General features: G+C 47.9%; 1 protein-coding gene across 5 annotated transcripts in view; it reads right to left on the bottom strand.

Moving 5' to 3' along the window:
* LOC142139698 (ICOS ligand-like) overlaps positions 1 to 15,545 on the bottom strand; it is a 38,158-nt gene that overhangs the window by 10,632 nt on the left and 11,981 nt on the right. For all 5 annotated transcript variants that reach the window (XM_075197537.1, XM_075197540.1, XM_075197538.1 and 2 more), the window contains exons 2-4: positions 10,745 to 10,779; positions 6,642 to 7,001; positions 1,096 to 1,380 (exon numbers count right to left, since the gene is read on the bottom strand). In XM_075197537.1, the coding sequence (XP_075053638.1) occupies positions 1,096 to 1,380; positions 6,642 to 7,001; positions 10,745 to 10,779 (680 nt within the window). The remainder of the gene's footprint in view (positions 1 to 1,095; positions 1,381 to 6,641; positions 7,002 to 10,744; positions 10,780 to 15,545) is intronic.

The raw sequence follows: 15,545 nt of genomic DNA, 5'->3' as shown, positions 1-15,545 counted from the left end.
ATGTGTGTGTGTGTGTGTGTAATATACCATTCTCATATAGCTCCTCCTATTACTCCACATACTCCCCTATTAATTCATATACCACCTCCTAGTATAGGCCTGGCCAACCTGTGAGTCTCCAGATGTTGTGAAACTACAAGTCCCAGCATGCTTTGCCTGTAGCTAGCCAGCCATTAGCTGGCAGGGCGTGCTGGGACTTGTAGTTTCAAAACACCTGGAGAGCCTGGTCTAGTACATCATATTACACCTCTCTATAACTCCTTCTATTACTCCATATAACTCCATATAACTCCTATTACTCAGTAAAACACCGCTCCCTTTATCTCCTCCTGTTACCCCTATAGCTCCTTCTATTTCTCCATATAACGCCTCCTAGTACTCAGGGCCCTCTTAAGAACATCTTGGGCCTCCGGGCACAGCAGTGCACCGGGGCTCCTATATATACAAAAAAAAATAAAATATTATATATATGGGCCCTGCAGCCCAGGGGGGCCCGTCGGAGGCAGCAAAAAAAAAATAAAAACCTGAAAAAAAAGAAGAAAATACTTACCTTGCGGTCAGCTGGCGATCCGGCTCCTTCCCTGGTCTCCTCCTCCGTCACGCTCCGCAATGGATGTCGCGCGGGCGCATGACGTCACGCCTGACATGCACTGCGAGCGGGACGGAGGAGGAGACCATGGAGAGAGCCGGATCGCCAGCTGACCGCAAGGTAAGTATTTTCTTCTTTTTTTTCAGGTTTTTTTTTTTTTTTTGCTGCCTCCGACGGGCCCCCTTGGGCTGCAGGGCCCCCGGGCACCTACCCATTGTGCCCAATGGGAAAGACGGCCCTGCTAGTACTTCATATAACCCATCCCTATAACTACTCCTATTACTTCTCATAATCCCTACTATTACTCAGTAAAACACCGCTCCCTTTATCTCCTCCTGTTACTCCTATAGCTCCTCCTATTTCTTCATATATTACTCTCTAACTCTCTGACTCCGTCTAGTACCTGCTATAAGTCCTCCTATTACGCTGCTATAACTCCGCCTATTATCCCCTATAACCCCTCCTGTTACCCCTCCCTATGTAGCCATAGATGACTGGTGACTCACAGGCTTGGGAGGTGATATTGCCATCCTCAGTGATTACGATACATGAAATATTGATGGAAGAGGTGACGTTAATGCTGATTGTACTGGTCACATTAATAATGTCTCCATCCTCCTGAGTGTGATTGTGAATACGACCCTTCTGTAGCTCAGTGCCGTCATTAGAGTTTATCCACATGATCCTTGGCTGCCAATACCTTCCCTGGGTTGTACAGGTCAGGGTACGTTCCTCACCATAAACCACCTCTCCAGAGATGCGGTTTTCCACAACTGGTGGGCTGAATTCAGCTGTAAATACAGAACTTGTGTTATCTAATGAAGTATGGGCTTTAGATACACTAATGCGCATAGCTGTGGTGGACAGTGGTGTCTGCGCTACAAACACAGTGTCCTCCACCTAGTGAAGCTAGAAGTAGTAATACTTAGCAGCTGTGTGGTGGTGTTTGGTGAATGGTTGCTAGCGGACATCTATTGTTAGTTATCAGATATAACTGTTATCACATCCCTCAGCTTTCTTGCTTTTCTCCTTTTCACCATTCTTTCTTATCTCTTTTCCTCTTACATTAATACATCTTGTTTTTTCATTTTCCTTTCTCTTCACTAACCCCCATTTTCCTTAAATTTTAATCTAACGTACACATTTTTCTCCACCCTTCTTATCTTTATTCTTGTGCCTCTTAGAAGCCAACACCATCCACCTGCACATCCCCACTGCTCAACCTCGCCATCCACCTGCACAACCCCACTGATCATCCTCACCATCCACCTGCACAACCCCACTGCTCATCCTCACCATACACCTGCACATCCCCACTGCTCATCCTCACCATACACCTGCCCATCCCCACTGCTCATCCTCACCAGCCACCTGCCCATCCCCACTGCTCATCCTCACCATACACCTGCCCATCCCCACTGCTCATCCTCACCATACACCTGCACATCCCCACTGCTCATCCTCACCATACACCTGCCCATCCCCACTGCTCATCCTCACCATACACCTGCCCATCCCCACTGCTCATCCTCACCAGCCACCTGCCCATCCCCACTGCTCATCCTCACCATACACCTGCCCATCCCCACTGCTCATCCTCACCAGCCACCTGCCCATCCCCACTGCTCATCCTCACCATACACCTGCCCATCCCCACTGCTCATCCTCACCATACACCTCCTCATCCTCACCATCCACCTGCACAACCCCACTGCTCATCCTCACCATCCACCTGCCCATCCCCACTGCTCATCCTCACGATATACCTGCACAACCCCACTGCTCATGCTCACCATCCACCTGCACAACCCCACTGCTCATCCTCACCATCCACCTGCACATCCCCACTGCTCATCCTCACCAGCTACCTGCACATCCCCACTGCTCATCCTCACCAGCTACCTGCACATCCCCACTGCTCATCCTCACCATCCACCTGCACAACCCCACTGCTCATCCTCACCATACACCACAACCCCACTGCTCATCCTCACCATCCAACTGCACAACCCCACTGCTCATCCTCACCAGCCAGCTGCACATCCCCACTGCTCAACCTCACCATCCAACTGCACAACCCCACTGCTCATCCTCACCATACAGCTGCACATCCCCACTGCTCATCCTCACCAGCCACCTGCTCATCTTCACCAGCCACCTGCACAACCCCACTTCTCATCCTCACCATCCACCTGCCCATCCCCACTGCTCAACCTCGCCATCCACCTGCACAACCCCACTGCTCATCCTCACCATACACCTGCACATCCCCACTGCTCATCCTCACCAGCCACCTGCACAACCCCACTGCTCATCCTCACCATACACCACAACCCCACTGCTCATCCTCACCAGCCACCTGCACATCCCCACTGCTTATCCTCACCATCCAACTGCACACCCCCACTCCTCATCCTCACCATACACCTGCACAACCCCACTGCTCATCCTCACCATACACCTGCACAACCCCACTGCTCATCCTCACCATCCACCTGCCCATCCCCACTGCTCATCCTCACCATACACCACAACTCCACTGCTCATCCTCACCAGCCACCTGCACATCCCCACTGCTCATCCTCACCATCCAACTGCACACCCCCACTCCTCATCCTCACCATACACCTGCACAACCCCACTGCTCATCCTCACCATACACCTGCACAACCCCACTGCTCATCCTCACCATCCACCTGCCCATCCCCACTGCTCATCCTCACCAGCCACCTGCACAACCCCACTGCTCATCCTCACCAGCCACCTGCACAACCCCACTGCTCATCCTCACCATACACCTGCCCATCCCCACTGCTCATCCTCACCATACACCTGCTCATCCTCACCAGCCACCTGCACAACCCCACTGCTCAATCTCACCATCCACCTGCACAACCCCACAGCTCATCCTCACCATCCACCTGCACAACCCCACTGCTCATCCTCACCAGCCACCTGCCCATCCCCACTGCTCATCCTCACCATACACCACAACCCCACTGCTCATCCTCACCAGCCACCTGCACATCCCCACTGCTCATCCTCACCATCCAACTGCACACCCCCACTCCTCATCCTCACCCAGGGCCGGATTAACCATAGGGCTAACTGGGCTACTCAGCAGCAGTATTGATCGGGCGGGGGCGCTGTAGTCTCCTTACTGAGGAGATCTCGTGAGTAAAGAGTGTACAGCGCGCCGGAGAAGGAGGTAACTGCCGGGGGGGGGGGGGGGTTTGGGCAGCTCGGATCACGGGGGGGGGGGGGCCCGGCCCATTCATTCTGTAGAGCATTTATGAGGTCAGGCACTGATGTTGGACGAGAAGGCCTGGCTCACAATCTCTGTTCCAGTTCATCCCAAAGGTGTTCGATGGGTCAGGGCTCTGTGCGGGCCAGTCAAGTTCTTCCACACCAAACTCATCAAACCATGTCTTTGTAGTCCTTGCTTTGTGCACAGTCATGTTGGAATAGAAAAGGGCCTTCCCCAAACTGTTGCCACAAAATTGGAAGCATAGGATTGTCCAAAAAGACTTGGTGCTGAAGCATTAAGAATGCCCTTCATTGGAGAAATGGGGCCTAGCCCAACCCCTGAAAAACAGCCCCATACCATTATCCCTCCTCCACCAAACTACACAGTAGGCATAATGCAGTCAGGCATGTAATGTTCTCCGGCATCTGCCAAACCCAGACTCGCCCATCTGACTGCCAAACAGAGAAGCGTGATTCGTCACTCCACAGATCACGTTTCCACTGCTCCACAGTCCACTGTCTGTGTGCTTCACACCACTCCATCCGACACTGGGCATTGGTCTTGGGGATGTGAGGCTGCACGCAGCTGCTTGGTCATGGAAACCCCATTCCATTAAGCTCATGGCACATAATTTTTGTGCTTACATTAATGCCAGTGAAATTTCGCAACTCTTCAGCTGTGGAATCAGCATTGGCGACTTTTGCGCACCATACGCCTTAGCAGACGTTGACCCTGTTCTGTGATTTTACGAGGTCTTCTGCTTCATAGCTGAGTTACTGTTGTTCCTAAATTCTTACACTCATGGCAAAAGTTTTGAGAATGACACAAATATTATTTTTCACAAAGTCTGCTGCCACAGTTTTTATGATGGTAATTTGCATATACTCCAGAATGTAATGGATAGTGGTCAGATGAATTGCAATTAATTTCAAAGTCCCTCTTTTCCATGACAATGAACTTTATTCCAAAAACAACATTTCCACTGCATTTAATCCCTGTCACAAAAGGATCAGCTGACATCAGGTAAGTGATTCTCTCTTAAACACAGGTGAGAGTGTTGACGAGGACAAGGCTGGAGATCACTCTGTAAAGCTAATTGAGTTAGAATAACAGACTGGAAGCTTTTAAAGGAGTGAGGTGCTTGAAATCATTGTTCTTCCTCTGTTAAGCCTGGTTACCTGCAAGGAAACATGTGCAGTCATCATTGCTTTGCACAAAAAGAGCTTCACAGACAAGGATATTGCTGCTAGTAAGATTGCACCTAAATCAACCATTTATCGGATCATCAAGAACTTCAAGGAGAGAGGTTCAATAGTTATGAAGAAGGCTTCAGGGTGCCCAAGAACGTCCATCAAGTGCCAGGACCGTTGCCTAAAGTTGATTCAACTGCAGGATTGGGGCACCAACAGTGCAGAGCTTGCTCAAGAATGGCAGCAGGCAGGTGTAAGCGCATCTGCACGCACAGTGAGGCAAAGAATTTTGGAGGATGGCCTGGTGTTAAGAAGGCCAGCAAAGAAGCCACTACTCTCCAGGAAAAACATCAGGGTCAGACTGATATTCTGCAAAAGGTACAGGGATTGGACCCCTGAGAACTGGGGTAAAGTAATTTTCTCTGAAAATCCCCTTTCAGATTGTTTGGGGCATCTGGAAAAACTCTTGTCCAGAGAAAGAAAGTTGAGCGCTACCATCAGTCCCGTGTCATGCCAACAGTAAAGTAAAGCATCCTGAGACCATTCATGTGTGGGGTTGCTTCTCAGCCAAGGGAGGGCTCACTCACAATTTTGCTAAAGAACACAGCCATGACTAAAGAATGGTATCAAAACATCCTCCAAGAGCAAATTCTCTCAACCATCCAAGAACAGTTTGGTGACGAACAATGTCTTTTCCAGTATGATGGAGCACCTTGCCATAAGGCAAAAGTGATAACTAAGTGGCTTGGGGATCAAAACATTGAAATTTTGGGTCCATGGCCAGGAAACTCCCCAGACCTTAATCCCATTGAGAATTTGTGGTCAATCCTCAAGAGGCGGGTAGACAAACAAAAATCCACAAATTCTGACAAACCCCATGCATTGATTAGGCAAGAATGGGCGGCCATCAGTCAGTATGTGGCCCAGAGGTGGATTGACAGCTGCCAGGATGAATTGCAGAGGTCTTCAAAAAGAACGGTCAACACTGCAAATATTGACTCTTTGTATAAATTTAATGTAATTGTCAATAAAAGCCTTTGACACTTATGAAATGCTTGTAATTTTACTTCAGTATACCATAGCAACATCTGACAAAACGGTCTAAGAACACTGAAGCAGCAAACTTTGTGAAAACAAATATTTGTATCATTCTCCAAGCTTTTGGCCATGACTGTACACTTTCTAATAATATCACTGACCGTGGAATATCCAGTAGGGATAAAATTTCACGAACCGTCTTATTGCAAAGGTGACATCTATCACAGTACCACGCTGGAAGTCACTGAGCTCTTCAGAACGACCCATTTTGTATTACAAATGTTTGTAAATAGAAACTGCATTGCTAGGTGCTTGATTTTATACACCCCTGGCAATGGGTCTGATTGAAACACCTCAATTCAATAATTAATAGGTGTGGCCAGATACTTTGTCCATACATACATACATACATACACACATTTATACATATATATATATATATATATATATATATATATATATATATATATATATATATACATACATAATTGTTTTGAGATGCAGGGCCAGGAACATGATAACCAACATTAGACTTGTACAGTGGGTGTTGAGTAATGATATTAAAGAAGTCTCTCACCTGTCGTCACTTTCAGGTCAATTTTACTTTCATGGAGAAGAATTATGGATGACGGCTCCCATAAAATAATACAGACATAGGTCCCATTGTCTCTGAAGGTCAGATTGGACAGATGCAGGGTGAAATTCCCATCTCTCATCCACAGGGGATTCAGGTGTGCTCGGCCTCTGTAGTTCTCATTCTGAAGGCTGACGTCCACCTTCCCATACAGTGCCGCGGCCACCACTAGGTCCTTCTCATGGTGCTTCAGCTGCCAGTATACCATGATGTGCTTTATGGGTTGAGGCAAGGGCTGGAGCTTGCAGGACAATTCCACAGAGCCCCTCAGTCTGCCCACCACAGCAGCGTTGCACCCCAAGGCTAGCAGACAGACATAATATATACAGTTATGATGTGCTGGTTATAGATAACATCTCGAACATTATACACTATGGCATTATTGCACAAACAAAATCCAAGATCCTAATTAATTGTCTCAGTTTTCATTCTTTACAACATTGTAAACTTTTCTACATGTTCACTTCCAATATGACATTCAGTCTGCTGTTCCAATCGGATAATCCCTGAAAAATACTGTCAATGACCTACAGAGCCACTCACATGTTTTATCCTCATCACTATTTACTAAGCATACATTGTCTTTACCAATTTACATCATCAGACCCAATATTCCCCCAGCCTCTCCTCCCTAGTGTCCGGCACTCACAATGCCTTTCCTCCTTACTTGTGACACTCCCTCAGTAGCTCCCCCATCTGTACAAGACACCCATAGACTCTCTTCCCCATTGTCCAGCAATCCCTTAGTGTCTTCTCCCCACTCTCCAACACTCTACATCCTCTCCTCTGTTTCCCCACTGTCCAATACTACCCTGTCCTCTCCTCTGCAATGTCCAACACTCCGTCGGCCTCCCTTCCCTACTGTCTGATACTCACTAAGCCTCTCCTCCGAACTGCTGACTCTCCCTCAGCCACTCCTACCACTGTCCATCGCTCCTTGAGGCTCTCTGCTGCACTATCCAGCCTCAGCCTCTCTTCCCCATCATCATCATCAGCTATTTATATAGCACTACTAATTACGCAGCGCTGTACAGAGAACTCACATCAGTCCTCCCCCACTGTTCATTACTCCCCAGCCTCTCCTCTGTCCCCCCACTGTCCAACACTCACTGAGCCACCCCACTCTACAGCTGACCCAACACTCTCCCATCCTCTCCTCCCTACTATCTAACACTCCTTTAGCCACCCCTCCCCACTATCCAACACTCCCCAACCTCTCCTTTGTTTCCCAACTGTCCAACACTCTCCTAGCCTCTCCTCCGCAGTGTCCAACACTCCCACAGCTTCTCCATACTGTCCAAAGCTCCCTTAGCCTCTCCTCACTACTGTCCGTCACTCAGCTTCTCCTCCGTACTACAGACACCCCCACAGCCACCCCACCCACTGTCCAACACTCCCCCATCCTCTTCACTGTAGTGTCCGACACTCCCAGCCTCTCCTCCCCACTGTCCATCACTTTCTCAGCATCTCCTCCCATTGTCCAAATCTCCACAGTGTACAACACTCACTCAGCTTCTACTCCCCCATTGTCTGAAACACCCTCAGCCTCTCATCCCTAATGTCTAACATTCCTCCCACTGTCCAACACGATCCACTTTCCCAGACTCTCTTCTCTACCTCCACTGACCTAAACTCCCTCAACTTCTCCATTGCCCAACACTTTCCCAACCATTCCACCCCACTGCACAACACTCCCTGAATCTCTGTCCCACTGATCTACAATACCTTGACCTCTCCCCAACTCCCCATCACTCCTCCAGCCTCTCCCCCACTGACCCTAACCTGACCCCTGACCGATACTCCCCCAACCTCTCCCTGCACTGACTGACACTATCCTGTCCTCTCCTCCACAGTGTTCAACAACCCCACAGCCTCTCCACCCACTGACCGATACTTCACTAATTCTTCTCCCCACTGACCAAAACTCCTCCATCCTCTCCACTTTCTGATTACACTCCACTAGCCTCCCCCTTTCACCAATCTACATTGTACTAGTCTGCCGCCCACTGACATGCTCAATCCCCACTGACCGACACTACCACAGTCTCCTACCCCTATGAGCTGTCACTTCCTCAGCCTTTTCTTCAGTGTAAGGTGTCTGGAAATATAAGGTTCCTGGACTAAGAGAATCTGTCCCCTCTATTTCTCCTACCTACAACACTGACATGGATAATGCCCGTGCCTCCCTACTGCCGACACAACTTCAGCCTTACCTCCCCACTGCCAACGAATCCTCAGCCTCTCCTCACTAATGCCAAAACACCTTCTGCCACTCCTCCCTACTACCAACATACCCTCAGCCTCCCCTCACTACTGCTGATACTCCCTCTTCCTTTCCTCTCTACTGCCAACACTCATTCTGCCACTCCATCCTACTAGCAACACTCCCTCAGTCTCTCCTCGAACTGCCAACACTCCCTGTGTCGCTCCTCCTTACTGCTGGCACACACTCAGCCTCTTCTCCCTACTTCCAATACTCCCTCTACCGCTCCTCCCTACTAACGACACACTCAGCATCTCCTCCCTAATGCCGACCCAACTTCTGTCATTTCTCCCTACTGCCATCCCACCCTCATCCTCTCCTCCGTACTGCTATCGCACCCTCATCCTCTCCTCCGTACTGCCATCACACCCTCATCCTCTCCTCCATACTGCCATCACACCCTCATCCTCTCCTCCGTACTGCTATCACACCCTCATCCTCTCCTCCGTACTGCTATCACACCCTCATCCTCTCCTCCGTACTGCCGTCACACCCTCATCCTCTCCTCCGTACTGCCATCACACCCTCATCCTCTCCTCCGTACTGCTATCGCACCCTCATCCTCTCCTCCGTACTGCCGTCACACCCTCATCCTCTCCTCCATACTGCCATCACACCCTCATCCTCTCCTCCGTACTGCTATCGCACCCTCATCCTCTCCTCCGTACTGCCATCGCACCCTCATCCTCTCCTCCGTACTGCCGTCACACCCTCATCCTCTCCTCCGTACTGCCGTCACACCCTCATCCTCTCCTCCGTACTGCCGTCACACCCTCAGCCTCTCCTCCGTACTGCCGTCACACCCTCATCCTCACCTCCGTACTGCCGTCACACCCTCATCCTCTCCTCCGTACTGCCATCACACCCTCATCCTCTCCTCCGTACTGCCATCACACCCTCAGGCTCTCCTCCGTACTGCCATCACACCCTCATCCTCTCCTCCGTACTGCCATCACACCCTCATCCTCTCCTCCGTACTGCCATCACACCCTCATCCTCTCCTCCGTACTGGTGACCCACCCTCAGCCTCTCCTCCGTACTGCCATCACACCCTCATCCTCTCCTCCGTACTGCCATCACACCCTCATCCTCTCCTCCGTACTGCCATCACACCCTTAGCTTCCTCTACCTACTGCCAGCACTCCTTCAGCCTCCGCTCCTTATGGGCTGCAAACTTCAGCCTTCCCTCCCTATTGCCGAATACGTGTTCATAGTTCTCTCTACCCCCCAAATACATCAATAATTTTTCAAATATTCAGTCCTTCTTTTATAGTGACAAGAATCATATGGGAATTTCCAAAATTATTCACTCATTAATTATTGATATTGCAGCTCATTTAACAAATATTTATTAAAGTCCAGCAAGATATGCAGCAGGTATTGTATCTCTGAACAATGCTACAATCCAAGACTATCCAAAATGACAACACAATGTTACTGATAGGATCAATGTGTCATAAGTTCAAAGTAACTGATTACATATAAAATAGTATTAATTGTAACTGCAAGTAGGGTCAGAGCTCTCCTGTCTCCATACTATTTGCCCAAAGGGTTCTCAAAGCTATACATAAATGCCCTTGTAAATACAAAATAGTCTGCACAATATATTTTACAGTAATGTGTGTGTTGGACCCTGAGAATGGCTCTATTATAGAATAATCTGCTTAAATTTATCTTCTGAACTATATGGATCTCTTCAGGAAATTGGGACTGATACTCTGCAGGTGCTATATATGTGATAAGGATCCCGTTATACAGTAACCTATGTATAAATGTTATTTACCCAATATCGGACTCCAGAAGACAACTGCGAGGAACCTGCAGGAACAGAGACAGAATGAGATATAACCACACAGATGCCATAATCTCACCACATCTTAATGAATATGAACCTAAAGTCCTCAGTATCCTGAAGAGAAGGTGTCTGTTATCAGACCATCAGCTGGCTAACAAGCTGACAATCTGTCTCACACCGCACTCTCTCTGTGCACTCTTATCTTACAATGTTCTTACTGTGCGCTCTCTATGTGCTCGCATCACACTGTCCTTCCAGCACTCCACACCCTGCTCTCTCTCTGTCCTCCCAGCACTCTCTCTCACCTCCTCTCTGTCCTCCCAGCACTCTCTCCTCACCTCCTCTCTCTGACCTCCCAGCACTCTCTCCTCACCTCCTCTCTCTGTCCTCCCAGCACTCTCCTCACCTCCTCTCTCTGTCCTCCCAGCACTCTCTCCTCACCTCCTCTCTGTCCTCCCAACACTCTCTCCTCACCTCCTCTCTGACCTCCCAGCACTCTCTCCTCACCTCATCTCTCTGTCCTCCCAGCACTCTCTCCTCACCTCCTCTCTGTCCTCCCAGCACTCTCTCCTCACCTCCTCTCTCTGCTCTCCCAGCACTCTCCTCTCCTTGCTCTCTCTGTCCTCCCAGCACTCTCTGTCCTCCCAGCACTCTCTCCTCACCCTGCTCTCTCTCTCCTCACCCTGCTCTCTCTGTCCTCCCAGCACTCTCTCCTCACCTCCTCTCTCTGCTCTCCCAGCACTCTCCTCTCCTTGCTCTCTCTGTCCTCCTAGCGCTCTCTCCTCACCCAGCACTCTCTGTCATCCCAGCACTCTCTCCTCACCCTGCACTCTCTCACCCTGCACTCACTCCTCTCCTCCTCTCTCTATCCTCCCAGCACTCTCTCCTCACCCTCCTCTCTCTGTCCTCCCAGCACTCTCTCCTCACCCAGCACTCTCTGTCCTCCCAGCACTCTCCATCCCCTGGGCTCAGTCAGTGCTTATGACATGTTATGTTGGGATTGATAGGCTGTATGTCACTGTACAGGAGAGTGTATGTGTAATAACATCACATAGAGCGTGTGAGGTTATTTGTGTCTCACCTGCTCTCTGGATATTCAGGTACTTTCCTGTCAGTCACACCCCTGTATCCTGATGCTTTTATTACACAGAGATCCCCTCCCCCCTGATACTGGGGATGACGGGGAACAGCCCGTACGCCATATGGCACTGTGATTTGGGGGTCACTTACTGGATCCTACCAACTCCAGTGCCCCCTTTTCACTATTGCTTATTTCTATATTAAAGGGGGGAGATGGTGACCCCTCTACTAGTTACAGCCAACACTGAACACCACAGAGGTCGTAGACACCACTGCACCCAGAAACAATCGGGACCCACAAGGAGTGGCAGCTATGACACCACTGCCCAATACACAAATATACAAACAAATAATTACTCAACCACCCCTTGTTCTACACTGCATTACACATTCTTATTACTTAGATTCTCCTCCCAGCTCTGATTGGTGGAAATCTCACAGTCCAACAGTGCAAGCATCATTGCTGTGACGTGAATATATACTACAAGGTATACGATATTGCCTGAATGTGTTGCAGTCTGCATACTGCAATATATACCAATTACATCTGTCGGTGGCTAGCTACAGCCTCATATTGTAATTATTTGTAACCTTTATTTTTGTTGCACTATACAGATCTAGTCATTCAGGCCATGCATCGGTGGAGCTTACAATCTATATTCCCTTCCACACAGTGGTCGAAGTGAAAATTTAGAAGTGGCGGTATGAAAAATGTAATGGGAATGTAAGTGAATGCAACTCGATAGTTTTGCAATAGGCAGTAGGAGAAGTGGCGGTATGACATACCCCCGTATACCCCCCACTTCCACCACTATATATATATATATTTATGTGGCGGAAGTGGCGGTATGACATGCCCCCTATACACCCCACTTCCACCACTGTATGTATGTATGTATGTATATATATATATATATATATATATATATATATACACACACACACACAGCGGTTGAAATAAGTATTGAGCACATTAACATTTTTCTCAGTAAATATATACTTAATGTGGCTATTGTAATGAAATTTACATCTAATGTCAGCAACATCCCTTGCAATCCACACATGCAAAGGAATCAAACCATAGATGTCTATAAATTAAGTTTTGTGTAATAATGTGAAATGACACAGGGAAAAAGTATTGAACAAGCTTCCTGAAATTTATTTAATACTTTGTACAAAAGCCTTTGTTGGTATATACAACAAATGCTTAAATGATTCTCGGATAGCACAAAGTCCCAGGTATTTGTTAGCTAATGAGGAGAGAGGACTAGTGAGTGTTGTGCAAAACTCTGATGTTTGAGAGACCCAAGAGGCTGAAAGAGAGTGCTCAGCAAAACATGTGAAGTTAACGAGTCCAACATAGAGCAGTGGCGCACGCAGGGGGGTTTCTGGGTCACCAGAACCCCCCCTCCGCTAAAAAAGTGCCCTACATAGCGGCACTGTACTATACAGCAGCCGCGGCGCTGTCAAAGAAGCGTCCGTGGCGGTGCTGTATTGTATACAGCACCAAAACGGAGCTGCCGCGCATGCGCGGCAGTTCTCTAGGTTTTTTTTTTCCGGGGGTGGTGGGAAAACCCCCTCTGAAAAATCCTCCGTGCGCCCCTGTAGAGATGCAGAAAGATGAGCTTATTGTCACGCAAACATAGTGATTTACAATGCATAGAAGCTGTGTTATCTCCATATTACGTGGTGACAGAGTCCTGTCCTGTAGATGAAGTCTGGGCACACAGCCAGGCCTAACAATCAGCAACCAAGGGACTTAATGTGAGACATTTTGTCTTGTAATACTATATCATTGGCCTTAAGTGTCTTCCCAATGTGCCCTCCAATAGTGGTATTAAAACTAAAATAAGTGTCCTTACATAAAAGAGCAAATACATTTACTAATAGGTCTATGACAAATTCAGGACGTTGTCAGAAGGGAAGGAGGTTGAGGCAGACACCTCTGTGTTCATAGGAGGAATCTGATGGTGGGTGAAGTCCACTTTACTGCAGCCATATCAGACTCATCATAGGTTATGGGAAGAACATTCCACAGACTCTGCAGAAGGACGATCGGATCTGGCAGGGAGGGCAGCGTATTACTCATAGTAATGTAGCACAGTCTCTGCGTTCCTTGGGAGAATCCACCATCCGCGCAGGAAGAGGGGGCAGTGTGTGATAGGTCACTCTGCTGCCCTCTGATGTGTCATTCACACTCACACTGGACCCAGTACCAGCCACAACCGTCACCAGACACCCCACCCCCCATAAACAATCATTTTCATACAACAATCATCGGAGGGCTGGATTCTGCTGGTGCAGAACTGGAAACTCTGCCTCAAATGTTTGCAAGCATCATACTTGCTGGCAGATGATTGAGTTTAGAGAAGTGACGGTATGACATCTCATACAGACACACTTCCAGCACTGCTTCCGTGCCAATGCACACTAAAGTTAATTTTGTCAAAATCCAATTAACCTTCCTGTATGTCTTTGGGGTGTTGGAGGAAACCAGAGCACCCAGACGAAACCCCACACAGTTAGGGCCCTGGTTGGAATCGACCCCAGCACTGTGAGTTAACTATTTTAACCACTGTATCACCCATATATATATATATATATATATATATATATATATATATATATATATATATATATATATATTACTAACCACTGTGCCATTCTAGATATATTACAAGTCAAAAGATATTGATGCCCCTTCTAATTATGTGCTAGTGGTTATTTCCACTACACCAATTACTAACAGGTGCATAAATCCAGTATACAGCCATGCAATCTCCATAGTCACACATAAGCAGTAGAAGGGGTCGTACTGAAGAGCTCAGTGACTATTAATGTGGACTGTCATAGGAGGCCACCTGTCCAACAGGTCAGTTCATTAAATTTCTGTCCTGCTAGAGCTGCTGGTTGTAACTGTTATTTTGGTAACTTTATGAATTGGGTTTCTATGTCTGAGCAGCCGCACACAAGTCTCAGAATTATCACTAAGTCAAACAGGCGCTCCACAATAACCGCTGCTTGTAGCTACCTTAAAAGGGATACACCTACTATCCCAAAACAATAAAAGCACATGCATTGAATAAGGAACTGACAAGCACTGATCAGTATACCAAAGGGTTAATGTATACAACCTTCTACGGTAATAAGGAGGCTTCAAAACTAGGCATACAGTCCACTTATTTATGGACAATAAATGGAAGAAGTCCCATTAAAATACCACAGCTGTTCCTAAAATGTCCATTTACATAGATAGAGAAGTTGTTATATAGAGCACTATCCTTGATCGTAAATAAATAAAATTCCCTTAATAAAAATAAGCATATGGGCCCCAACATAGACTTATGTAATAAGCAGCAAGCTGACAAACGTTCACATATACACCACAGCGTTACTGTCTATTCCCCCAGCGCCCTATAGATAACAAAACTGTTTCATATAGAACTCATGGACCGCTGACTCAGGATATAATGCCCGGACTTTACAATTTAAGTCTTGCCTCCACTTCTATAAGTTAGACCGGATCTCTTCTCCACGACCTCTCTCGGACTAGATGACAAACAAATCTTTCCATGCGGATCACCATGCGCAATGCCAAACGTGGTCTGGAGTGGTGTAAAGCCACCCACCAGCGGACTCTGGAGCAGTAGGAACATGTTCTCTAGATTGACGAATCACGCTTCAACATCTGGCAGTCTGACAGGAGAAG

This window comes from Mixophyes fleayi, chromosome 2 (genome assembly GCF_038048845.1).
Source record: "Mixophyes fleayi isolate aMixFle1 chromosome 2, aMixFle1.hap1, whole genome shotgun sequence".
In the NCBI taxonomy this organism is placed as follows: Eukaryota; Metazoa; Chordata; class Amphibia; order Anura; family Limnodynastidae; genus Mixophyes; species Mixophyes fleayi.
The sequence above is the reverse complement of the archived record's forward strand: the minus strand, read 5'-3'. Positions and strand labels throughout refer to the sequence as shown.